General features: G+C 36.2%; 1 protein-coding gene across 2 annotated transcripts in view; it reads left to right on the top strand.

Moving 5' to 3' along the window:
* The window catches only part of TAF2 (TBP-associated factor 2), a 57,542-nt gene extending 30,727 nt beyond the window's left edge, over positions 1-26,815 (top strand). For both annotated transcript variants that reach the window (XM_088211069.1, XM_088211070.1), the window contains exons 15-25: positions 7,301-7,426; positions 7,515-7,571; positions 8,354-8,433; positions 8,526-8,568; positions 12,222-12,308; positions 21,915-22,004; positions 23,578-23,636; positions 23,720-23,810; positions 23,931-24,096; positions 24,212-24,395; positions 25,405-26,815. In XM_088211069.1, the coding sequence (XP_088067195.1) occupies positions 7,301-7,426; positions 7,515-7,571; positions 8,354-8,433; positions 8,526-8,568; positions 12,222-12,308; positions 21,915-22,004; positions 23,578-23,636; positions 23,720-23,810; positions 23,931-24,096; positions 24,212-24,395; positions 25,405-26,626 (2,205 nt within the window). In that variant the 3' untranslated portion in view covers positions 26,627-26,815. The remainder of the gene's footprint in view (positions 1-7,300; positions 7,427-7,514; positions 7,572-8,353; positions 8,434-8,525; positions 8,569-12,221; positions 12,309-21,914; positions 22,005-23,577; positions 23,637-23,719; positions 23,811-23,930; positions 24,097-24,211; positions 24,396-25,404) is intronic.
* Positions 26,816-27,936: the final 1,121 nt, after the last annotated feature.

Below are 27,936 nucleotides of genomic sequence, written 5' to 3'. Positions count from 1 at the left end.
AAAAAAGAAACCCGTGGAAGGGCAGTACTGTTTCAGTTCATTTTTGTTGGGAAATCTGGTCTACTTGTTCTGTCGTATGGGGCCAGATAATGGTAGAAAGTCTTGGTCGAGAATGTACCATTATTACCAATTGTCCAGTGAAGTTTATCATTGTTATCTGTGAGCTTAATTGCTGATAAGAGGGTTAATAAGCTTTCATATTCGTCGATTTCCCAATCATTCAAATTCCTAGAAACCACGATGTTCCAGCCACTACCATTAACAATGTCAAAATCATTCTCAACCAGCATATTCTTGTCCTTGGCTTTTGCAAAAATGAGAGGGAATTGATGTTGAAGCTTGGAAGAACTGTACCATTTATCGGTCCAGAATTTACTTTTATTTCCTCTGCCAACAGCACAAGATGAGCAATCAAAGACCAAGTTGTTAATGCTAGACTTGCCTCTCCATAGGCTTTTACCATAAGTATTAGAGCCGCCTCTGTAGTGTAAACATTTGCCACTGATATTCTACTTGCATTCAACAATTCTTTTCTACAAATTATCACCCTCATTCCAGAATCTCCAAATCCATTTGTCATGTAGGGCTTTATTCATAGTGGTTAGAGACCTAAGATCAAGTCCCCCTTGATTTTTGGGCAATTTTACATCCTCCCAATTTACAAGATGGAATTTGCTTCTATTGTCCTTGCTGCCCCACAGAAAATTGCATTGAATGTTTTCTAATCTGTTAGCGACACTGACCGGAATGGTGAGGACAGAAAGGTAGTATGTTGGGAGGTTGGCATGTGTACTTTTTATGAGGGTTAGTCTCCCTCCTTTGGAGAGGAAATTCCTCTTCCAATTTGCAAGCCTTTTTTCAGAAATATTGATGACCGTTTCCCAAGTAGCACCATCTTTATAGTTAGCACCAAGCAGGACTCCAAAATATTTGATAGGGAGCTGTGACACTTTGCAATTTAACACCTGGGCCAATAATTCAGTGTTAATATTTGAGCCCAAACTGACCAGCTCAGATTTTGCCAAATTGATGCGCGGTCCGGATACCGCTTGAAAGCAGAGGAGAATACACCTTAAGTGAAGAAGAGTGCTGATATCTGGTTGGCAGAAAAGTAAGGTATCATCGACAAAAAATAGGTGTGTGATCTCCATTTTCTCTGCATACTCGACAGTGATACATTTGATAAGATTGAGGGTTCTGGCCTGTAGTAGCATTTTATTCAAAGCTTCCATTATAAAAATAAAAACCAAAGGAGAAAGAGGATCACCCTGTCTTAAACTTTTAGAGGCAGTGAAAAACGTTGAAGGACCACCATTAACCATGGCTGCAAAGCGAGTAGAGAAAATGCAGGTTCTTATCCACCTCCTCCATTTGATTCCATATCCAGTTTGCTCGAGCATGTAGTCAATGAATTCCTAGTTGACATTATCAAAAGCTTGCTCCATATCTAGTTTACATAAGAGTCCACTATTCTTGTTGCGAGATAGATCATCAACCACTTCATTTGCAATCATAATGTGTCGGTGATTAGCCTCCCTTCAATAAAAGCATACTAGCATTCGCCGATAATGAACTTAAGTGATTTGGAGAACCTTCTGGCCAATACCTTTGATAGAAGTTTGTAAACAGATCTGATTAAACTGATCGGCCTGAAGTCAGTGATGCAGTTGGCCCCCTTTTTCTTGGGGATCGAAACAATGAAAGTGAAATTTATTGGTTTTACAAAGGAGCTATGCCTGTGGAAGTCATTGAAGAAATTAAGCACATCCAATTTTACGTCATGCCAAAATTTTCCTTGAGGAACACACAAGCCTTGGACTTGTGCATTGGTTTCACAAAGAGAGTCTCTTTGGACTTGTACTCTGTCTCTTTGAGTGAGGTCAACTTACTGTTTGTTAGGCAACATATTTAAGGAGTCTTAAGTATCAAATAGCTGAAGTTTGTCTCAAAAAGTAAAGCTACAAAAATGTTTGCAATGCTTCCTAAGTAATCTTTACTACATAGGATTAAAAAAAGCTAATAAATACTAGTAGTAATGGAATTAGGAAATAATACTACAAATACAAATAGGGAAAGTAAACATTAATGAGAATAAAATCATGAAGTTACTAAAATTATAATAATAGACTCTAAAGCAATATCATTTATATTTAGAATTCTGATTTACTTAGGCAATCTAGAACTACTCTATTTTGTATCTCGTTTATTCAGATGTTTGTACTTAAGTTGGTACTCTTTTAATGCCTTGTGAATAAGTTCCTTACTCTCAAGACGAAAAGAACAAAAAGGGAATTATATGCCCAAATGGGGATTGTGTATCTATTGACTCTTCCATGGATTTTTCAGTCCATAATGAACTTAGCATGTAAAAAAAATATAAATTAAGGAACAGTATGGTGATAATCATAGAAATTCTAATCCCAAAAGAAAGCTAAGCTGTTGATGTTAAGTCATAATCCTCTCAGGGGCTCTCTGGGGGGTCCTGGCATTAGATGACTAGGCCTTTCTTGGAAGATGGGCTTGCCATCAGTCCTTATTTTAGATGGGTAAGTACTAGGTTGACAAGTGGTTGTGCAGATCCATGACTTGCAGGGACTAGATGTGGTGGGATCCAGGCCAAGTTTGGTGCTAAAGGGTGGTTGTAGAACTAAAAGAATGGACAACCCTGTGGCACCAACTTATAAGTAGAGAAATGGAATATCATAACTGACGTGGGAGTAAACTACCATGATAGAAGATTAGACAAACATGTGGCAGTCACACAAATCTGCTATAACTGATATGTTATAGAAAACTATTCTGATAGAATACTAAACAAACATTTGGTAGTACATTAGACATTGCACCAAACTAACACTTAGCTTCTTTAATTGTTCTTTCTTCTTCCTTAACAAGTAGATTTTATGATCAACTAGGGTCATAACACAGGCTTCTCCCTAAAATTTATTTTTATGCTCGAAAGATGATGATCACAACACCAAATATTTTCTAGCTTTGGCGAGTCATAGAAGAAAATGCAACTTCATGGATGAGTTGTGGATTGGGGGATAAGAAAGTGGAGGGTAACATTGACATGAGAGAAGTGGCTAAGGAATTTTTTGCTGAGTTGTACTCAAACGAGTGTGCTGATTTTGTCCGAGATTGGATGAGTTATAGTTCAGAAACATTTCTAAGACTAGTAGACAGTTCCTTGAAGCAGAGTTCACTGAAAGTGAGGTGTTGAACAACCTTAAAATGTGCAATGGTGACAAGGCACGGGGCTCGGATGGGTTTAACTTGAAGTTCTTACAAGACTTTTGACTTTTAATCAAGGAGGAGGTTACGGTTTGGTTTAGGGACCTGGATGACGCTGGTAAACTTGTGAGGTCCCTCAATTCTACATTTCTAGTGCTAATTGCTAAAAAGAGAGGTGCAAAGGATATTAAAGATTTCATATCCATTAGTCTTGTGGGATGCATATACAAGTTAATTGCAAAAGTTTTGACTAATAGATTGTCAAAGATTTTAAGAAAAATTATTGGGGAATGTGAACATGCATTTGTGGGTGGAAGACATATTTTGGATGCGGTTATGGCTGCAAATGAAGTGGTTGATGAATTAATATCAAACAAAAAAGAAGGGGTCTTATGTAAAAGTTAGATATTGAGAAGGCCTATGATCATGTCAGCTGGGAATTTTTTGCATATATGATGAGAAGAATGGGTTTTGGACAAAAATGGATTAATTAGATGAACAGTTGTGTCACTACCACCTCTTTTGTGGTATTAGTTAATGGCGGACCATCCACTTTGTTTTCTACTTCTCGCGGACTGTGCCAGGGTGACCCCCTTTCTCCATTATTGTTTTTAGTTGTAATGGAGGCACTGAATGCTTTGATTGGCAGGGCTATTGATCTAAATTTGTTGAAAGGTATAACTGTTGGGAAATGTTCTAGAGCTGTTCAGGTGTCACATTTTTTCTTTGTCGATGATACCTTGATTTTTTGTTAGCCTGAGGTTAGAAGTCTCTTACACTTGAGATGTGTTTTGATGTGCTTTCAATTAGTTTCTGGTCTTAAAATCAACTTAAGGAAGACAAAATTGGTAAGGTTCGGCAACACAAGTAACGAGAACCACCTTGCTGGCATTATAGGGTGCAAAGCAGCTAAGCTACCTATCATTTATCTGGGTATCCCATTGGGCTCCAAATATAAAGATTCTTGTACGTGGGAACCGATGATAAACTCCATTGAGAGCCGACTTGCTGGATGGAAGAGAAAATTTCTATTGGAAGGGGGTAGGCTCAATCTTATTAAGAGCACACTCATCAACCTACCAATTTATTATCTATCCGCTCTTATTATGCCAGTGAAGGTTGCAAAGAGAATAAAATCAATTCAACGGCGCTTTCTTTGGGGGGATGATAATGAGAAGAGAAGATTTCACTTAGTCAAATGGGAAGAGGTGAAGAAACCGATATATAATGGTGGGCTGGGTATTAAGTCTCTTGTTGAGATGAATGTGACTCTTCAAGGGAAATAGGTGTGCCGGTATCTTAAAGAAGATGATGGGGGGATGCTAATGCTGTGCTCATTTTTGGTAAAACACTTCGACCACATGGATATGGTTTATGGAAAAAAAATTATGATGGGTTGGGCTAAGATTCAAAGAGTGTATTTAGTGGCGAGTTGGCAATGGTGACTGCATTAAATTTTGGGAGGATGTGTGTGTGGAGAATTTCTTTTTGAATAAAAAGTATGAATATATATTATCAGGATAGCAATGGGGGTACCACTCATTTACAAATTTACAAAGTTAGGATGTGTGGGTGGAGAATACCATCCTTACGAGCAATTTTTCCAGCATTTATGTGATTGCCGTTCCAAAAAATATCAAGATAGAAGAGCCCTACAAGATAATTAATGGGAAAGTGACTTGGATGGTCAATGTTAGTAGAAATTTAAATGATTGGGAGGTGACTGAATATGAATGTCCACTGAAAACCTTGGAGTCAAGAGAATTGTGTGGAAACTGGGCAAGAGGCAAGAGTTTTCTGTCAATATATATTATTTTCACATTTTGGGGGCTGACCAATGCAGGGGTGATTTCTTCCCGGCTTCCTAAATCTGGAAAAATATTGCTCCTCCTAGAGTGGCTTTCTTTCTGTGGGAAGCTTGCAGAGAAAGCATATTGACTATTGACAGTTTGATGAAGACGGAACTGATTATGGTTAACAGGTGCTACTTATGCACAGATGATGCGGAATCATGTAATCACATTTTGCTTTGGTGTCCTATAGCTCATAGCCTTTGGTGTATGATCTACAGATTATTGGGCATTAGTTGGGTCATGGCTGGTTCGGTAAGGGATGAGGTTTGTGCTTGGAATGGTTTTATGTAAAAAAAAGGGATTTTGTAAAGATTATTCGTTTAACTGTTTTTTGGGTTTTATAGAAGGAAATAAAGAGTAGAGCCTTTGGTAGTAAAGAAGTAGAAAATAGTAAGCTTAAAGATAGATGGTTGCATTATTTTGGATTTATCTTGTTAGAATATGATATTATTAGAATGAAAGATTTTGGGCATGTCATTTACACCCTAATACAACTGTAAATGTTTTGTATATGGGTGGTGCCCCCTTTGGCACTTTGTGAATAATAATTTTCTTAGCTTTTTATTTTAAAAAAAAAAAGTTCGAGAAGCTGTTTAGACGAGAATCCTTACCATGGACAACTTAAGTAGGAGATGGGAGATTTTTAGTTAATGGGTACATGAATTCCTCAATCATCTTCTCTTGTGGCGCTTAAAGGATAGAAGATTTTAGTAAGTGCTTTTTATGCCTTCTTTATTTGACTTGGGTAAAAGTTGGGTCGATCGAATAGGAGATTTGGGCTTGGTTGGGTGTTAAAGTGTGGTAAACACAGGATAAACCTTTGACTATTTTTATGGTGCCTTGTGGTTTATAATCTATGGTCAATGGTGTATGGTTTGTTAGGGATTAACTTGGTTATTGCAGGCTCAGTGAAGGAGGAGATTTGGACTTGAGAGGGAGTTTGTAAAAAGAAAATATATGTAAATATTATTTATTTGACTATTTTTTGGGTGGTGTAGAAAGAGAAAAATAGAAGAACTTTTTAGGGGTTCAGAGTGATATATCAAAAATTAAGGATAAATGATTACATTATTTTGTTTTTTTGCTTTTAGTTCATGACATTTATAGGGTGGAGTATTTTGGGCATGTCATTGATAGTCTAATAGAATTGTAAATATTTTGTAAATGAGTTGCACCCCTTGGTGCTGTAGATACAATGTACTAGTTATACTTTTTATTAAAAAAATAAAACTTCTCAATATCATTCATATCTTCATGTTATGGGTTATTTGGGAAAAAAAAAGAAAAGAACATATTTTTTAGTGGACTTGCTCCACCATCTAATAGATTTAGTTAGCATTTGACTTGAAAATTGTAGAGCTGAATATAATGACTTAGTCTAGTCCTTTGTTTAGTGGCAAAATATGTGAACTAAACAGTACAAAAGTCTCTAAAAATTAGAACCAATTTGTCAGAAGCTTACAGTTCATGATTCAAATCTTATGATTCAGTTTAGTTAACAAAATGGTTAGAATTGTGTGGGTAATAGAATTGAATCACAATATTTCCTGAGTTTTAGGTTAATAAATTTGATTTAACTTTTGCGATTTAGTCGATTTTTTTAAAAACTAAATCTAGTAAAAATATCTAAGTTACGTATTATATCTACTTACAAGCTATAATACTTCCAAAATTTGCTCTAAGAATGAATATATTTTTTGATTGTCTAAAATATTAATATAATTTCTTTAAAGTATTTTATTTTTCTATGTTTTGTCTTAAAAAAGAATATGTGCATGACAATATATTTCGATAAATGAATTATGTTTTGAATGTTACAACTTTGATTCTTGACTTGAAAGAAAAATGAACTTTTTAATTCATGGTCTGAATCTTGATTCGAAAACTATAATTAAAACAACTTTGTTTGTATAAAATGGTGGTATAAAGTTGTTCTCACCCAAATAGCTGTTACTTCCGAAAATACCCCTTTCTTTCCACTATTCCTATTTGACTTCAAATTCTTTTGTTTTCCCCCTTTTAATCCTAACTAACTCTTGTACTAGTTGGAGTTTTATTTTTCTAATTGAGCATACACATTTTTATGAAAATATTTGGAATCATTATAAAGAAGCAGATAACACTATTAATTTAAATCTCTTTATGTTGCGAAACACCAAGTTTGGAATGTTTTCTTTATAAACATAATGAAAATATGTTACGTTGGATATCAGATAAATCAATTAGAGAGGGATGAAGATGTTGTTGCTCAGGCACAAGCTATCATGGCACTGGAGTCTTTACCACAGCTTTCGTTTTCTACTGTCAATGCACTGAATAATTTCCTCAGTGATTCCAAGGTTAGTATCCTTTCGAGAGGTATACCTCATAGTGGTTCTTAAATGTTAGAGATAATTTGATTTTCTGAACTTTTTGTATGGAATAAAGGCCTTTTGGAGAGTCCGAATAGATGCAGCATTTGCATTGGCAAAAACAGCATCAGAGGTACTATAATACTATTTTATCTTATTACTGAGATTTCGTGAATTTATTTGTCTTACCCATTTCATTCACTTAGTACTTTTATATTTTATTAAAAAATTTCCCTGACCAATAGCAGTGAAAGCTATTTAGATAAAGTAATCTGATGGCAAATACCTTCTGACATCTTGTGAATGTTTGGACTAACTGAAACGTAAGTATTTTTGTATACGGGTTGCACCCCCTTTTTGGTGCTGATTTAATATATTTTTCTTGTTATTTAAAAAAAAAAACATGTTATGAATGTTTGGCTACTACACCAATGCTTGCTTTTGTAAGAATAATGTACTATATATCAGAATTGGGTAATTTGTCACAATTGCTCAATTCCATTGTAGTAGGTTAAGGTTTGCAAAGTTGGAATTTTAGCATTTGAAATTGCAGTTAAGAGTGCAAAGGAAGGTTTGAAAATGAGAAAGTACAGTTCCTGAAAAAAGAAAAGAAAGAAGAAAATTTTAGGACAGGAGTATGTCCATGTAAGTTTTCAGATTACCTGAGAATATTTTTACTTTTGAAGGGATTAGTGAACTGAGAATTGATATTATGTCTAGGTTTCCAAACTAACAATCTTATGCTAAGCCATTAAACTTTGTTGGGTTGTGAAATACATTTCATATTTGATTTATTTTATCTGTTTGCATTTCTAAATGAGAACACTCTGCTTCCCTACCTCACCTCCCTTTTTCTCATTTGCCATGAAAAAGTGAATGTTGATGTTTGGGATTTCTTATTTTGTTGGCTAGCAGGAAACTGATTGGGCTGGATTACTCCATTTGGTAAAATTTTATAAAGGTCGAAGATTTGATACAAACATTGGACTCCCCAAGTAAGGTTCTTGGCTTGAGGAGTATGATTTATGACCATCCTGTTTAAACACCCTTTAACCAAATGTATTTTTTCTTCTCTCTTGTTATATAGGCCAAATGACTTCCGTGATTTTCCAGAGTACTTTGTACTTGAGGTAATGCAAAGAGGTAGGATATGTGTTAATTTGTTATGTGTATGCTGTGTGGATTTAATGATATGGCATTTATATTCAGTGAAGTTGGTTCAACTAGTTATTGAGTAACTTATGTCAAATAAAGGCATTAATTCTCTTCAGAACCCCATTTTTTGACTGATCTGTTTTGAAATTGCCTTGATCATCAAGAGTTTCCATCTGATTCAGATAAATTATCTTTTTAACCTGCTTACTTTACTGAATAATTTAAAATTTTTTGGTATTATTTCTTGAAATTATTTTATTTCATATGCCACAGGTGTATTATTGAGCATGTTTTGCTGCTGGAAGAAGAAAAAGAGACATCTGAGGATTTTTATCCAAAAAAATAAACCAAGAAAATGCAAAGATCGTTAATAAATTTTTGGCACTAGAAGAATGAAGTACAAAGAAGAATTTTTCTGTACATCATGTAGTTGTATAACAACATGTACCAGCCTTACATTAATCCTTACTAAGATTTAAAGAAATGTGCTCGTGTTAGGGTCCTGTATTGGGATCTAGTTATGGATTGAGAGAGTAGGATTGGATTGGGTGAAAGCAGGTTTAGGGAATCTTTGGCTTTTGTGATCAATGATTAGGAGTAGGCTGGGCCTGTCTGAGAGAACTAAAACTCACAATTTTTAGGACAATTTTCTGTTTGATTATTTTTTCTTTCCAACAACTGCCTAAATACTAGAAATTAGATGATGACCATGGTAACTCTCCCCTAACTAGGAAAGAAACTAAGGCAAGTAGGCAGTAAGTTCCTAAAGAAAACCCAGCAGGTACAGCAATACCACCTATCTGCCTAATAGTCTGGAAGAAATCTGAAACAGAAAAACAGCAAGTAACTAGAGATCCTAGTTGAGATAACCATAAAGTTTCTATCTTCAAATCTTGAATTTTCCATGTGTGAAACATTGGTAGATCTTATGCTGACTTGGCACAGGCTTCTGACTTGGCAGGTGATTAGGTATGGAGACTGATATGTGCATAATATATCCTCCCCTTCTTTTGCACAATTGTCCATTATCGCAAGCACATATGAGGAAAGTGTTGGCAGATAACTTCTGCATCTTCCCAGGGGGTGTCAGTGGGGGGTGGTTCAGAATATTACAAAGATTTCAATCTTTGGACCATAGGGAGTGTGACTAGAAATTTGAATGACTAGAAAGTGGAGGAATATGAAGAATTATTCCAACTCTTAGCCAATGTTCATCTGAATCCGAGTGGTGATCAGCTCATATGGAAATTGAATAAGAATGGCTCCTTCTTGGTGAGATCGTTGTATAATTATCTGACTACTAGAGGGGAAATGGAAGGGCAGGTTTTCCCTGCCAAGCATGTTTGGAAATTGAAAGTAATACCTAGAATTGTGTTCTTTGCTTTGGAAGCTGGTAGAGAATGTATTTTAGCCATTGGTAAGTTAATGAGGAGAGGCAGAGTAAAGAGGGGTAAACAGATGTTATTTATGCAAGAAGGCAGCGGAAACATGCAACTATTTACTTCTTTTGTGCCCGGTGACTTTTATCTTGTGGTCTGTGGTCTATGGTCTATGGTTTGTTCGGGATTTTTCAGGTCATTGCGGGGCCAGTCAAGGATGGGTAATGGGCTTGGGGAAGCTTATGTAGAAAGGAAAAATGTACTAAAATAATTCATTTGACTATGTTTTGGGTCATTTGGAAAGAGAGAAATAGTAGGATTTTTGAGGGGGTGGAAAATAGTATTCATAAACTAAGGGATAAGTGGTTTCATTGTTTGGGTATAGTTTAATGGGTCATGATATAAATAGGATGGAGGATTTTGGATATATAGTTGATACATTGTGACACTACCTGGAAATTGGGGACAAATATTTTTAATTTATTCGGTGGTTATTGGGTGTCACCTCAATTGGTGGAAACTTTCCTCACTGTTACTATTAATGAGAGAGGAGTGACAAAAGAGGCTCTAACACTGTGGCAAGGAGTGCTCTTTGCTAATCATTGGTGCTTTTGGCTCGCTAGGAACTCTAAAATCTTTATCAGCAGGCACTTACCTTTGGGCCAAAGCGCATGGTCATTTCTGTTACATTAGCATCTCCATTCTCCATAGAAGTTGGGATGTTTTTATTAAAAGCACATAGCCTTGTTGTTTGTTTGTCTTTCTTTCTCCTTCCTTCTCTCTCTTCGGGTTTGGGTTCTCATTGTATCTTTTGGAGGATGTCTTATTCTCCGTTGTTGGAATTTTCTTTTTCTTTTTCTCTTTCTCAATAAAGTCTTCTTTGTTTATCTAAAACAAACTAGAGACTAAATAATGGGCGTGGTTACTGCCTCAGAAATTGGGAAGCCACTAGAGCAAGTGAACAGTAATACCCTGCAAAAATCTCCACTCAGTATAGTATGACCTGCTCGTCTGAAAATCTGGAAAAAAAAAATCTGAAGCAGAAAATTGGCAAGTAACTAGAGACCTAGGAATAGATAACCATTTGATTCACTGTTCGATTCTTGATTTTTCCATGCGTGAAATGTTGGTAGATGTGTCCAAATCAGCTTGTTATATAGACACAAAGAAAAAGATGATAACATTAAGTACGAAAAGTTTGGGAATGCAATGATCTGAGGAAGTGCTGAGTTTTCTAGCATGTCATCAGTGAGTCAGTGACAAATAGCTTTTATAATATAATTTGTTTGGTCTCTACTTCCCAATAGAAGCAGAATATTTTTTAGGAATGGGATGGTTTAAGAAAGTCTCTGAAGAAAAAGGAATTAATGGAAACAGAAAAATGGTCATATCTCTACCTTAAAGACAGCTATTGTGATGTTATGGAGCTGGGAATGGAATAATTGTTGCCCTGTGAGGGAACTTTGCGGTGCTTCATGACCTGTTTTTTCATGGGAAACAATCCTGTCTCTGGTGAATATGAGTTGGGCAATAGAGTGTTTTGTGGCAGCCAGCTGAAGTATGGGCTTGGATGGTATGCATATCTTGAAGAAACTAGGGGAAAATAGCCCTCTTCTTCAGCAATTTTTTCAGGTGATCTGGTGGGAAAGAAACAATAGGTCCTTTAAAGGGGTCCTTTTTGTCATAATTAGGGATAAAAGGAGATTTGTTGACTTTATATCATAACACTGCATTTAGGTGATGCTTCTGTACTCATTAATTAAAGCAATAAAATGGCTCCTAACCTGAAAACTTAAACTTTTTGGTCCAGAGCAGAGAAGTTGCTTTTGTATTTTATTTTATGAGAATAGTTCTTCACAGATTTTATTATAATTGATTTGTTTTTGTAGTAATTAATAATGTAATCATTAATAATGCTATAGACATACTCATTGATTTGTAAATAATTTTGTACATAGGTGGTATCTCCTTGGTGCTTGTGAATTAATGCATAGACCATATTTCTTTATTTTTTTTTATAAATATTTTGAGCTGAGTTTTTTATATTATAAAATAATAGTATTTATTAGTTACACAAAATAGTAAATAGAGGATAATGTTGTCTTTTGGTAACCTAGATCCAGAGTATGCTTCCATTTTTTCTGTGGTTATTTTCTCTTGAAGTGCACATACGGGTGTTTTACTTTTCACTCAACCTACTTATAGTATCATATCTTACAATCATGCTTTTCTTTTTGGGGTTATTTCAGGCGATTCCACATGCTGTTGCAATGGTAAGAGCTGCTGACAAGAAAAGCCCAAGGGAAGCTGTTGAATTTGTGTTACAACTTTTGAAGGTAGGCTTCCCCTTTCCACGGGGTGCTCCATATAATGTTAGTGACATATTTATCCATGTTATCGAGGGATTGGGATGCCATCTTGTGCTAATACAGCGTTTGCTTCTTTTCTGTTCCTTTTGGAGAATAGTTTGTCCTTTAATTGCATCTCTTTTCTTTCTTTAGTAATGTTTCTTCTTTTGTTTAAAAAGTTGAATTGAGTGACTTTATTCTAATCTTTACTATGATATGTCTTATTCATTTTTAATTACTTGCTTTTGTAAGTACTATAATATTCACCTTCTCTTGGTGACATCAAGGACTATAAGGAGTTATTGTGAAAGTACGAGACTTGGCATGTTTTAGTTGCATTTTTTAACTATGAATCATAGTTTCTTCCAGAGAAGTCCTCTAATGATAATTTAAATCTTGTGGATATGTATTATAGATCTTGCAGCATACTTAGGGGGGTAGTTTATTCCCAATAGTTTACTTCTTAAATTTGTAGGGATGGAAGTGAATTGTCCAGTGAGAGATGGGGGCATGGTAATGTAGGCCTGCTAGTACTGCTCTTTCCTGCAACCTTTAAAGGATATCTTCTCATGGACAAAAAGTGGTTTTTGTATGATAGCCATTGTTGAACTTCTGCTTTTAGTAATAACTCTGATTTTGTTATTGGTTTTGAATTTCCAAGTTTTCCTTCCTGTTTTTTCTTTTGTTCAGTATTTCATGCGGTTAAGCAAAGCATCTGCTGGAGATATATGTCACCTTATTTTGAATCAAACATTGACTCTTTTCTAGTGGGATTGATAGTAAGCTGGACTTTTCAAATCATTGTCTTTCTTATTGATTTTTTGTTTTTTTTTATAAAAGAGGAATTTATAGAACATAAGGAGAATATACAAGAGTGGATAAGATATCCTCTAGCCAGAATCCCTTTTTTTCAAGAAAAAAAAAGAAATAAGATTGGAGGTCACCAAGAAGTCGAAATGATATACGTAGTTACAAAGAGAAAATGTCCAAAAGATTGATGATCTGTACATAATCTTGCGAAGGGAGATCCTTATACAAGAGATTAAGAGTTACCAGTGATCCTTGATGGATGCGAAGGGGATGCCACCCATATACAAAAATATAAGTAAGTCAGTATGTTAATTAAATCCCCAAACTCCTCAAAAGGATGAATATGATGCCCCATAATAAAAAAACCCAATATCTGGAGCCATCTGTTTTTAATTCTAGCAAAATCCTCTTCCAACCCCTCAAAAACTTCATTTTATCTCTCCTTATACACCACCATGAAATGGTAAGAGGAATGAGTCCCATGTGTTTCCTCCCATTACTAATGTCCTTTTATCTCAGATCTCATCTCTTACCAAGTCAGTAATAGCCTAGCTAATCTCCAGTAATCAATAAATCATTGTCCGTAATTTGTGCACGAAGGGGCACCAAAGCATAAATGATTACCAGATCTTATAAAGAATACGATCATTCACTATAATATTTTCCCTCATCAATTTGTCAATTGTCAAAATACACAAGGTCCTGCCTCCCATGCAAAAAAAGGTAATTCTAGGAGGAGTATCCACCTTTAATATTTGCTGAAACGGAAACCTGGTTTTGCTACTTCATTCTTAACTAAGTGATTATAATATGACTTGATCGTGAAGAAACCATTGCTCATGAGGTTCGGTAATGGTTGATCATTGTTCTCGTTTTTAGACTAACAAGGGAAATTATATTTAATAGAAACTCATATTCATTTACTTCCCAATCATTTAGATTCCTCACAATGTACACAATCCATTGTGTATTCTCTCCATTATCTTTGTACAACTCATAAACTGTGATATCCTTATACCATGCTATAACATAAATCTAAGAGATTGGGAGCTGTCTGAGTATGATAATTTGATGAGGGTACTGTCCGGGTTCTGTTGGGTCATCATGATGATAAGCCTTGGTAGAATATCACAAAAAAGGCTTGTTTACTGTAAAATCTTGATGCAGAAAGACGGTACATCACAATAGCATGAGTGCATAAGGAAAGCATTCCCGTTTAAACAGATCTGGAAAGTTAAGGTGCCTCCATGAGTTTCTCTTTTTGCTTGGGAAGCTAACGCGGAGTGCATCTTGGCAATTGATAAACCAAATAGACGGGAATTAATTTTGGTTAATGCTTGCTACCTCTGTAAACAGGCTGAACAGAGTTGCAGCCACCTTTTGCTACACCGTCCTGCTGTTTATCTGCTGTGGTGGGAAGTGTACAGATGTCTAGGGATCAGCTGGGTTGTTTCGGGCTCGGTAAAGGTTGAGATTGGGGCATGGGAAAATCTTAAAGGTTGCTGTATTTTGGCAGTCATAATTCCTCTTAGTATAATGTTGATTGTATGGAAAGAAAGAAATAGTAGAGTTTTCGAGGGGATTGATGACACGAAGGAATATGATGTACTGAAAAATAGATGGCTTCGGACCCTAAATTTTTTGCTTTTGGGTCATCCTCCGGTTATTGTTGAGTCGCTTAGAAACGGATTTTGTATAGAGGATTAAGTTATAAATAACTGTACATGATTTGCACAATTTCGTGCACATTGCAATACAACTATATACTTTTATTTAAAAAAAAAGCATAAATCTAAGAGTCCTGCCAAAAATTAATTCTGTTCCCCTTGCCTACACTCTACCTGATGCATTTCTAGAATTTATGCTTACATCTTCTAATTTTCCTGTATATCCCCTTCTGTGCGGCCTTGTCGCAACCCTAGAAAACCAGCTCCTATTCATAGTGTCGAACTTTGCCTCAATCACTCTCCACCAAAGAGTACCATTCTCTTTCATGAATCCCCATAATCATTTTCCATGTAGAGTCATATTCATCTCCACAAAGGATCTCAACCTCAAGCCACCATGGGACATAGGTTTTTTTACTTTCTCCCAGTTCACCAAATAGTATTTCCTCCTATTCTCTAAATCATCCTAAAAGAATCTACATTGAATATATTCCAATTTCTTGGCCACTTTTATTGAGTTTGTCAAAAGGGACATGTAATAGGTAGATAGATTACCCAACGTGCATTTAACAAGTGTCAATCTCTCCTCCTTTGATAAAGATTTCTCTTCCACCTTGCCGACCTTCTTTCAAATTTCTCCATCATTGGATCCCATATCCTCTTACCTTTGTAGTTTAACCCCAAAGGTAATCCCAGATACTTGATCGTAAGTCCATTGTTTTACATCCCAGAACTCTTGCTGACCTTGTACCATCTTTTCCATCACACAATCTTACCAAGTCAGACTTGGTGAAGTTGATATTAAGTCTTGAAACTCTTTGGAAATAAAAAAATCAAAAATCTTTTTAAACATTGCTCTTTCTTCCGGTTCACAGAAGAATAAAGTATTGTCGACGGAAAATAGATGTGCTACCTCCTAGGTATTATCATCCCTACTTATTTTCAAACCTTAAACAACTCCAACTCCCTCACTCTCAACAATAATTTGTTCAATGCTTCCATCACAATAAAGAAAAGTAGAGAGAGTGGATCACCCGTCTGAGATCTCTAGAAGTCTTGAAAAAAGATGGACCCCCATACAATAATGACTGCAAAAGATAGGGTAGTAATACAAGATTTGATCCACTTTCACTACTTATCCCCAAAACCCATCGTCTTTAACATGTGATCGATAAAACTCTAATTAACATGATCATAAATGTTATCCATATCCAGTTTGCACAGAACAACCTCCTTTTTTCGGTGTAACAAGTCATCTACCACCTCAGTCACAAGCACTGCGTCCAGAATTTATCTGCCCTCAACAAAAGCATGTTGACATTTGCGAGTCACTTTATCTATCTTCTTGGACATTCTTTTGGCTAATACTTCTGAAATTGAGCTTGTAGCCGCTTCCAACCAAACATATAGATCTAAAGTCTTTCATGTTTGTTGCCCCTTCCACCTTGGCTATGAGAAACAGGAATGAGGAGTTTAAAGATTTGATAAAGGACCCCAAATCATGCAATTCCTTCAATCAGCTCTAGAATATCTTTCTTCGTTACATGGCAAAACTTTTGAATGAAGCCCGTATTGAAATTATCGGGACCTGGGGCTTTGTCTTGCTACAGTATATAAGTCCCTTAAAGATCTCCTCTTTAGTGAACTAACTTTCCAGTGATAGACGGCTCATTTGATCTAACATCCTGAATTGTAGACCATCCAATTTAGGCTTCCAACAAATTCCTCACTGTAAAAGCTTGTAGAAGAACTCTTTAGCCTCTTGTCTAATTTGTTTGTTTCTCTTAACTAGTCGATTATCAATCTCGATCTCCTCCACATGGTTAATCCTTCTATGGTAAGTGGCTATATTATGGAAATATTTTGTATTCTTGTCCCCCTCCTTAGTCCTTCTGGCTCTCAATCTAATTTTAATTCCATTTTCATAAGAAATCTAAAATTCTTTTCTGGTTTTAGATCCCTCAACAACAAACCCTTACCCCATAGACCTATTACAAACACCCTGCACATCTATTGGAAATTCATAAATCATTTCAGAGATTTTTTTTTATTATTTTCAAAATTTTTATTTATGCGAAATTTCCTCCATTTGTGTATTGTTTGCCAGTTCAAACTTGAGGGATTCCCTACAAACTAAGTCTTCAACAGACACATCACCTTCCGTCTCCCTCCTGTCAATTATCTCAATATTCTGAAGTAAAGATTGAATATGATATCTTCATTTCTTCCCTCCTCCTTGTGCCACTTTTTGACTTTAAGTTTTTACAGCCTTCATCTTTTGAGCAACCCTATAACTTGCCTTACCTCTCACTGCAGTCTCTCTTCACCAATCGTTAACTTTTTCACTGAATCCATCCACTTTTAATCACTTTTCCTCAAATATGAGTGGAATTGGTCCGCGTTTATCTCATCGGAAATAAGGGAAATAAGAAAATGATCAAATATGGGCCTCTATAATAGCTTTTGGCAAAGGCTCATTGTTTGTAAATGGCACGTCATTGACACAGGAATCTGTCTATCCTTAAACACGTCGGATTGAGTCTTTGGTTAGATTAGGTTCATTTACCTCCCATAAGAGGTAAGTCCATTAAATCAACTCCATCTGATGTCTTTTTGAACTCTTCGACACAAGACCTCGAAAAATGCTCCCTTCATATCTCTTTAAAACTATATTGAAATTCTCTTCCACTATTCATGGCTAGTGCAACTTTTGGTTGCAAGTCTCCATGTCCTTCCACAGCAAAACTCTCTCATTGCTTTTCCCTCTGTTATAAACTTCAGCCCAGTTTCATTCATTTATACAATCTTCAAAAAAGCACAAAGGAACATTTATCCAACATAACCCCCTTGCATCTAAGGGATCCCTCCTCCTATAGCACCATTATTCCTCCTGAAGCACCTCTAGCTGCAGATCTCTCCTCCCAAATCTTCTTAGTCTTCTAAAGACTCTGGATAACTCCATCAAAGTGTCTCCATCTTGGATTCCTGCAGGCAAATTACATCAGGTTTCCACCTGGTTATGCACCCTCTAATAACTTGCCTTTTCTTATAGTTGTTTATTCTCCTTATATTCCATGAAATAATTCAGCCAAACATAATCCAAGCCGCTTCCTGAGTTCCACTACTTTTCTTGTCTCCTTTCTTTGGTTGTCATAGTTAATACTAGATTATAATCTTCCTAGTTATCTAGATCCCTCCACCCCCCGCTTACTTTTAGCTTTAATCTGTGAATTTTCACATCTCATCTTCTCCATCATTCTTTTCTCTATTTCATTAAATAGCCCTAACGCCTGTTTCTCTGACCCGGCAAAGGTAATGCCAAGCATGATGCTGATCCTCTGACTGTTTTGTATGACCCATGTAGAATTCTTTTCTTTGCTCAAATACCTTGTCTTCTCTCCCTGATTCTCCCCCATCATCATTTCATGCCTCTACACCACATCATCAGTAACCACTACATCGGAAACCATTGCACCAGTATCTCTCGTTAGGATAGCACTGACCTCATCATCCTCCACCAGGACCATCGTCAGACTTTGATTAGGCCCTTCTGCAGCCTCCTAATTCATGACACACACCATTCGTGCAGCCTCTCATTCTCTTTCATACTCATTTATGTCAGCCCCTCACCTCTGCCACGCTCCCTGGCCTCAGCTTCCTTTTTTGACTTCCTTTTTCAGTGACACTTGCACCCTTCCCCCACCTCCACAGGGTGCAGATTGCAGTTTTTGTTTTTGGGACATTGGTCGCCAAGCCCATTTTAGACCCAGAACCTTTTTTTAACCCACTTACCCTGCTCAACCCCTTCTAGCCATTTCTCCTTTACAACCTACAAATATTTCGTACCTAGCCCACATTCTTCTTTGAGTTGGGTTCTCTTTGTTGTACCCGAGCCTATTTCTCCTTGACCCCAAAAAGATGCATGACTCGTGCGTTTTGATTGTTAGTAAAGCGACTCCCTTTGCTTGTGTTTTGATCCTTCTGTTTTTTAAGTTTAAAAACCATTCGACCTATTTCGTCGCGAAACCTCATCTGCCCTACACGACCCTCTGTGGCTTCCACGTGACTCATCTCCCTCTTAACTTCTAGACTCACCCCCAGTGTTGTCCTATAGATCGGGCAACAAAGCGATTTTTCTGGTGTTTGTCGGTCTCCTGGAACCTTCTTCATTTGTCTCTATATTGTTATTTCAGCGTTCCCACTGTCACCCCGCCAGATCAAACACCGTCACTATCATCCTCCACTATCTGCCAGCTTTCTTACCCTTTGATATGAAAATGCGTCTCACTGCCTCACCATTCTCCTCCACTATTTCCTATTTTTTCCCTTTGCCACCGACAAGTTATGATTTGTTCTTTTTGTTCTGGTACCATACACTCCCTTGCCTGGTCCAATAGAATTCCTATAATGCTTCCAAATGAGCAGTCCACTTCATCCTTCCTGAACGAGATTGAAATTCAAAATCTCCTCTCTTTCTCACTTATTCTTATTCCTTCCATTTTCTTTCCCTCACAAATCACATTAGAAGTCTCACTCTCACTGGCTAGAAGTATTCTAGCTTGATTAGCCATTTCCATCGCCCCACCGGGCGGCTAGGCTTGTCATTCAGCAACTAGTGGCCCAATCCTATTAGTTGTTAGTTCACATCTTCTTCAACAGCGTTTCTCAATTGCAGAAATTGGAAACTTCATAATCACCATCAAAGACTCTAGGCAACTCTAACCAGCAGCTCCCTGATCATAGTGGCAAAACTTCGTCGAAGAACACGATGCTCATTGCTGCAAGAATGCCAAGTAGTTCTTCCACCAAATTGCCACTGTCAAGGCAATAATGCCTCGCACCAAAAGCTAGAGACTCTCTCTCTAAGAATTAGTATTCCTCATTCTTTTTAGTAACTAGAGTGATCAAAGGCTATTAAAGAAAGAGGAATAGCATAAAAAGATTTTTTCACTTCTTGAAGGTGGGCATGCTGCTTCTTAAGATGCGCTAAGTTGATTCCCACAAATTTCCAACTCCTGGACACCAAAGAAGGAGGTGGAGAGGGGATTTTCACATGTTTAAGGCATAGGAAGAACTGGTCCTCCATGACTTTCACCCCTAAGTTTTGAAAAATGTTCAAATCTTACTTCTAATATTTTTTTGGGGTTTAAATCAACTCTTAATTTTTAAAAGTATTTCAATCGTCCCTTACGGTTACCACTCGATGACGTCGTTAGAAGTCAACAAATGTCATCAGTGACGTGTACAATTTTGATCCACGTAGACGTCACATTTGACCCACTTAAAATGATGGACTCCTTTCTCCATCTGTGCTCTAGAGGCACATTTGAGAGACAACACCTATTCCCTTTGCCATTGGAGCTTTACGATCCTCCATCATCTTCCCCGTTCCTCCACCATCAGCTTCATCGAGAAAGAGCGCTGCCACTGGCTTCATCAACGAAGTCTGAGGATATCCCACCCCCTTTATTGACGAACTCGTCGACTAGCTTCTTTTTTAATAAAAATTGTCTTCTTCCTCCTCCTACATCATTAATTCCTGTTTTGTTGATCAACTTACTGAGTTGACTCAATATTCATCAGTGGGTTCTCTACCTCCTTCTCCACCTCCTCAGGGTCTCATGGAGGAAGAATACAAGAAGCTCAAGTCACTAATCAAAACCTACCTCAAGTTGGAGCCTACACCAACCACATGAACATTGTTAATAACCCAACGACTTGATGTGCTGGTCGATGCAAAGTGGCTGCTACTTTGGAACTTCGACAACCCACAGAAGTACAAACACTTTGTGAAGAGCTGCAACATGCGAGGAGACAACGGCGTTGGAAGCATACAAGATATCACCATTGTTTTGGGTCTCCCAGCTTCAATCAACACCAAGTGATTGGAGATTCTGGACAATTACAAGGGCACATGCAAATTTTGGGCGGTTGGTGGGTGGAGGATCATGGAGTTTCATTTGCAAAGGGGAACGATGCTGTTTCTCAAATGTGCCTCTAGGACACAGATGGGAAAGTAGCCCATCAATTTTAAGTGGTTCTACAGACACTTAGTGTCGACGGGGATTAACATTGCATGTGTCATCAATGATGTGTGTTGACTTCTAATGATGTCATTGGGTGGTAATAGAAAGAAGGCGATTTGAAGAGTAGATTTGAACAAAAAAAATTTCAAGATGCAATGTGAACATTTTTCGAAACTTGAGGGTGGAAATAGTGTTTTAGCCCAAAAGAAAATGTTGGAATGAAAAACTGAATGGTTTAACTTGGGAGAATATCATTTCTGTTAATCCTATTTAGATAAAGAGAATTTTTTTAGCTTTGGCCCAAGAGTTTCATATTGCCCTTTATATGAAGAGAGTGTAAGTTAATGAAAGATATGGAGCTTTCTTGTAATTTGTTTACTAGGTTCAAGATTTATTTGAGTATTTTCACATTGTATGTAGTAGTTTTAGGTTGATGGTTATATTTCTATAGAGGTAGGCTGAAGAAACAAATGTTACTTTCCTATAGGTTCTTACTCGTTATATTTATATGATCTCTAATAAATTGAGCAATATCATATTAATATAATTCTATCATTCTATTTGGCATTGAAGTTAGAGATTAAAATCGGAATTTTAGATGCAACCAGTTTTGCTAACATTAATTTAAAATGTATTTTGTATTTTGTTAATGCATTTAGCCTAATAAACTTGCACAAGACTCCTGAAAGTATAAATAATAAGCTTAATCATATAACCATCCACATTTGCTACGACGGTTAGTGACAGTCACCTCTAGAGAGGTGATTGATCCAGATTCAAGCCCTATCTACAACAAGTTACATTAATTTTTTTTAGAAAAAAGCTCAATCATATTCTGTAACACTAAGCTTTTGGGATAATCGGTTTTCGAAACTTATCATTTTGCAATAATGTATTTGTAAATCCTGCAGTTCAAATTTTACAGGTTAGACAGAGAATTGTATTTAGTTCTGTCTGTATGATTTGTGTGCTTTTGTACTCATGTGCACACGTGAAATTTCAAGCAACATTTAATTTTTTTGTTCAAATTTTCTTTTACATCTTTGCGAGTAATAATTGTTTACCATTCTGTTTGTTTTATTGGTTTGCAGTATAATGATAACACTGGAAATCCTTACTCTGATGTATTCTGGCTTGCTGCATTTGTCGATTCAGTTGGTAATCTTGAATTTGGTCAGCAGGTTTGTTAACAATCTTTCTCTTTGGTATTACTGTGTGGAAACTTCAGCTACCATGATCATCTTAACCACACTTATGAGGGTGTTTAACCTAATATATGTTTGGGTCAAAGAGAACTTAGAAGTTTTTTCTTTTTTTTCTTTTTTTCTTCAACTTGTTTAGGATAAGATAAGATGAAGAGTTTACAAGTTAGCTAGCTTAGAAGCTCTTGTGACAGCTTCTTTCGTAAGCTAGTAAGCGGGAAACATCTTTCTTTCTTTGAAAAAATCTTGTAAGCTTTCTAAAATGACTTAGTACTAACCTAGTGAAAGACTATGATCTTAAGTTTGACCACAATATTTTTCTCTCTTTCAATTAACAGGCAAGACACTATGTTGCCTTCAAACTTAAATATCTTAAACTAAAACATTTTGACCACGATTTTTTTAGGTGCATTGAATTAAATGACAATTGAAGAAGGCAAAGTTAATAAAAAAAGAACCTAAATGCTCTCAAATCATATTCATTTATTATACAGGTCTACTAAAACTAAAAATATGATCTTGAAGTGAAATGCATGTAACATTGGAGCTGAATGAATCAAAGAAAGTATTCTGTTACAAGCATATTTCTATGATGTGATGTCTGTAAAATTCTTATTCAGTCCAGAGTTTAGCATTTCAATTTCTTTTCTGGATAAAAGAAGCATTATAAAAAAGCGAAAAGCAGCACATGGTGTCCCCCTACTAAAAACCTAAAAAGAGAAATAAATAAGAAAGAAGCTTAAAAAAAAAATCAACCCAGTGCTTCTGCAAAATGGACAAAGTGAATTAATCATCACAAATTCTAGCCTTTTATGGTATGTGGATTTCTTTTTTGTTTCCTGTGAGCTTTTTGTACAGACTGAACTTAGTTGAGTGAAATATATTAGGAAACTGAATTATGTAAAGAATTACATACAATAAGAAAAAATAGCAGCTTCAGCGTGGTTAATTGAAACTACAACCACGAGTGTGGACCTAGGGTGCATTTATAACTTGAGCCTCATAATGTGAAGGACGTGTTGGAAGATATTTGCTTCAATTTGAACATCTTCTATACCATTCTGTGCATATCCTCTTTTTCTTCTCTATTAATCCTCCTCTCTCCAATATATCTCTTCTTATATTCTTTTTTTTAAATGAAATTTATGCCATTCTGTTGGGGGGTTTAACAGTCAGTGTTGAGAAGTTGAAATTTTGTCTTTTTCTACCTAGTTATTTGTGTTCCTTTTGTTTCCTTAAACAGGTCAGTTTGTCTGTCATGGTCAACATGTAGCTAAAAAATTGGATTTGTCAAGGTTATTTATCTCAGAATCTTTTCAATTTTTAATTTTTCATTGTTTAGTCTTGTTAGAGCGTCTTCCTCGGCTGGTGTTATTAGATAAGTATTTATATGGAGGTGTTTTGAATTTTGGTTTTAGCATGCAGCTCCTTTTGACCAGAAAATATCCTGCAGGCCATTTTTGCACAACTGAACACGGGGTTGAACTAAATACAATTATCTTTTTATTCAGAATGCTTAACTATTTTTGGTGTTTCTTTGGACCTGTGGCAGAATATTTTCTTCTTGTCGTCTCTTCTCAAGCGCATTGATCGACTTTTGCAATTTGACAGGTTGCTTTGTTGTTAATGTTTAGGATAACTGGTTTATCAAATAATAGCTGTAATGAGTAATTAATCGAAAATGGATTTACCAGGCTGATGCCTAGCTACAATGGGATCTTGACAATCAGCTGCATTCGAACCTTGACGCAAATTGCACATAAGCTTTCTGCCCTGATCAATCTTGTGAGTATTTTTCTTCAGAAAAAAAAGAACAAGAAATCTTGAATATTTTGATTCTCTCTTTTCTTTCTTCTATACGGTAAATCTGGCGATAGATCATTTGGGATTTATTATTAAATACAGGATCATGTCTTTGAGCTTATTAAACCTTTTCGGGATTCGAAGGCATTATGGCTTGTTCGAGTAGAAGCAAACAGAGCACTTCTTGATATAGAATTTTATTGCAAAGGCCTTAATTCAGCATTGTTATTGTTTATAAAGTTTATAATGGAAGAGCCAACTCTGAGAGGTTTGCTGCTGATCCCCTTTTGCAAAACTGTCATTGTCTGGTCCCTTTCACTTTTGCCCCATTTTCGTGGTAACATTTTGTATATTTTACTTTCTTAAATTTTTCCTTAATGCAGGGCAGATTAAAATGGGTGTGCATGCTATGCGGTTGTGTCAGACAAGTGTTGGATCTGGTTCTAATGATGAGGTTGATAGTGTTACTCTTGTGGCTCTACTTCATTTGCTTGAGAGCCGTATAGCATTCAACAATGTGTTTCTTCGCCATTACTTATTCTGTATTTTACGGATACTTGGAGGAAGGTGGGTGTGCCTGGTTTTCTCCTCCTTTTGGGTTTAGAAAACCTTTGTGGTAGTGTTTTTTTTTTCCCAGTAGCTTCTGTTTTTAGAAAAGGATGAAATCATAACATTTGTTTCTTGTCACAAAGGATCTTTCCTTGACTTTATGGATTACATCTTTGATTGCAATTGATGTGGGCCAATGTGTTTGAATGGAGATGGTTTTAGATTATCAACTCAAATAGAGGCATATAGGGATCAGCTAAGACCTCTGTTGTTCCACTTTTATCCTGTTCCTTATTGTCTTATCATTTGCAATATTCTGGCCAATGATAGCAGTTGGGAATACTTCGTCTTCAATAGCAAGGACCAGATAGAATAGAGTACTATTCCTCCTATCTGAATTCCTTGCACCTCATTAATATTTCCAAACTGAATATTTAATCATATGGTACAAGAGTTCTTTTGGTTTAATGTCCAATTCAATGTCTTGTCAATTTTTAGTTCTTGATTCTCGTATCATCATATTATGCATAATTAGAGCATAACTTTTAGTATTTAGGTTATTATTATGTTCACATGGATTATTTAACGTGGGAATTCACCTCCTACCTTGGAAAGTAAGAATTGAATTTCCATTATTAAAGAATTCAAGGTGAAATACTAGTAACTTAAATATAATAAAATTATGTCCTAATTATACAATAATAGGACCAATATGAAAATTTAGAATTAGGGGTTGAATGAGAATTGAGCCAGACAAGGGATCGGCATTCTTCCTTTTGTTGTCCTACCATCCATTGCAACTTATACTATGTTTTCTTCTAGTGGAGGTTTATCGTCATGATGAACTTGGAATTTTCTTTTTTATTGTCTTTCATTTTGTTCAAAATAACAGTAATTATCGCATGGATAGTCTGATAAGAGGATGGACATTTGTTTTTGTTTAGCATTTCTATGCGGAAAATCTTTGTAGTTCTTTTTCTTTTCAACTCAATGTAATACTGAAACTGAAGTTGCTTCTCAATATCAGATCGCCAACACTTCTTGGAGTACCTAGGGATAAATCATTGCGTATGGGTGATATGGAGACCTGCAGTAAGCAGAAGAACATTTTTGCAGCTCTCATTGCAGAAACAAAGCCTCCAGAACCTTCTGCTCCTCTTTCCGTAGAAGGCCAGCCGGCAGAACCTTCCATGCCTCTTGTTATTGAAGACCAGCCTGCAGCTGTTCTTGATTCTGGAATAAGGCCTCCAGAACCTTCTTCTGCTATTGGTCCTGAGATAAAGATGTCAGACCCCATTAGTGATATTCATACGGAGAAACAGCTTCCAGAACGTCCTGCAGACATCCTAAACCAGAAGCATGATAATTCAGTCACTCGAGAAGCTTCCAAGGAAGTAGATGCTGTTTCCATTAGTCATGAGAAGAAGAAGCCGGTAGTTAAGATCAGGGTCAGACAATCTGCTGCAACCAGCAGAGCAGAGACTGATAATCGAACTGTTGAAAGATCACAGGGAGTTAATCATGATATTGACCGTGGCGCGACCAGTTCAGTCTCAGTTGATGCACCACAAAGACATTCAGTTGAGGCTGTAAGCATTAGTAATCAAAATCTTGAGGAAGTAAATTCATGTCATGATCGTGGGTCCCGGATGACTGCGAGCATAGGCAGTGCAAAAATTGCAAGTGAGGGAGATAATTTTGGAAAGGAACTCCAGTGCACTGCTGATTCTGGCAAGATATCTGCACATCCCCGGCTAGATGATCCATCATCACCTAGCATTGTGCAGGATAACAATGTTGACACTGACGTACAAAAATACACAAGTCTCAACACCCTGTCTGAATGCGGACGCAGCCATGATGGTGGTTCCCTGTCAGTCTCTCTCTTTCCCAGTAAAGAGAAGGAGAGAAAAAAAGATAAAGAAAAGAAAAGGAAGCGAGAGGGCCACCGCGAGGGTCATAGAGATGATCCGGAGAATTTGGAGAGAAAGCGTCTGAAGAAGGAGAAAAAACGAAAGGAGAAGGAAATGGCAAAGCTGCTTAGTGAAGATGCAAAGAAGGCTTCTTCCGTCGATTTGGTGCATAGGAAAGAGGAAGCAAATGTCAAGATGGCAGCCGTGCAATTAAAACAGAATGAACCTAGTGGATCTAAAGTCGTGGTCACGAAGGTTGAAACCAAGGCTGAGCCTTCGGAAAATGTATCGGTTCCCAAACTGAGAATCAAGATAAAAACTAGGACGCTTAACTAATCATAATGTAGGCATTGTACTTGCATATATTTTCTTTGAAGAAGTGAAATAGCAGACCTGAAAATTACCCGTGTGACTAGTTTGTTGACGGCGATAGGCGGAATCAGTGTGTTAAATATGAGGAAGCTCTTGTAAAACAAATTGGGATTTTAACTAATGGAATGCATAGTACTTTTTTGCCATATAAAACTACTTTGACTGTTAACCTTGCTTTTATTTTTCTTTCTATAAGTTTGGGATTTGTACCAAAACTTTTCCATCTTAATTGTTAGATACAATGAGAAGTTATTTAGAAATTGAAGGGTGTGGTAATTTTGAGGAATTATATGGTTGTACAATTAGATTAGTGAAGCACTAAAATCTTGCTGCTTACTTCTGTAATTTTAAATTTTTTTTTTTAAGTTTTTAAGTAAATTGAAATTTAGAAGAAACATTTAAAAAATAATATATTGTAATTAAAATAATAATTTCATGTACAATGATTTTAAAAAATTAAACATAATCTGTAGAAATAAATCATATTGGACGGTACTAATTATGTACCCTAAAACTTAATTAAAGAAATTTAGTTACCCACGTGCTCCATTTATACCTTATATAATCAAATATATACCACTTTTGCAAACAATAAACACACAGCTCAAAATTAAATATAGAATTTTCAAAACCCAAAAAGAAAGAAAAAAAGAGCTGCATAGGCTTTAGCTGTAATATTCGAGGATGAATCCTGAAATGGTACCAATCTATCTATCACTCAAATTAAATGTGATATGTTGACACTGTATATACACATACTGGTAGGTGTGTGTGGATGTACTTCGTATATTCTTGAAGATATTATTTATTTTATTATTTACTTAAATGTTTGTGTATAGAATTTATATTTGCCAAAAAGGGAAGGGGGGGAAACAGTTTCCATAAATTTACGGAGAGAATGGTGGCAACTGCTAAATATAGCAAGATCTCAGTACTGCAAAGTTAGATTTGGCCATGGTAGATACAAAGAAATAGAGCAGGCCCTACTCCATAAACAGTGCCCTATTTTCCCTATCTCCTCTTCACATGCACTTCTATATTATTTTTTATCAAAAATAAATCAATTAGAGTTCTTTAACCTACTATTATTATTATTCTAATTTAAAAAATTTTTCCACCTAAATATCTTCTTTTTTTTTTTTTTTGGGTACAGAAATATCATAATTTGTGAGAATGAAATTTAATATAGTTATAGTAATTTTATTAATATATTAATAAATTAAATACTAAACAAATTATCAGTCGGTATTATATATGCAATCCGTCGATAATAA

This window comes from Carica papaya, chromosome 9 (assembly GCF_054855325.1).
Source record: "Carica papaya isolate Zhongbai chromosome 9, ASM5485532v1, whole genome shotgun sequence".
Lineage (NCBI taxonomy): Eukaryota > Viridiplantae > Streptophyta > Magnoliopsida > Brassicales > Caricaceae > Carica > Carica papaya.
This window is presented reverse-complemented; position numbering and strand designations above follow the sequence as displayed.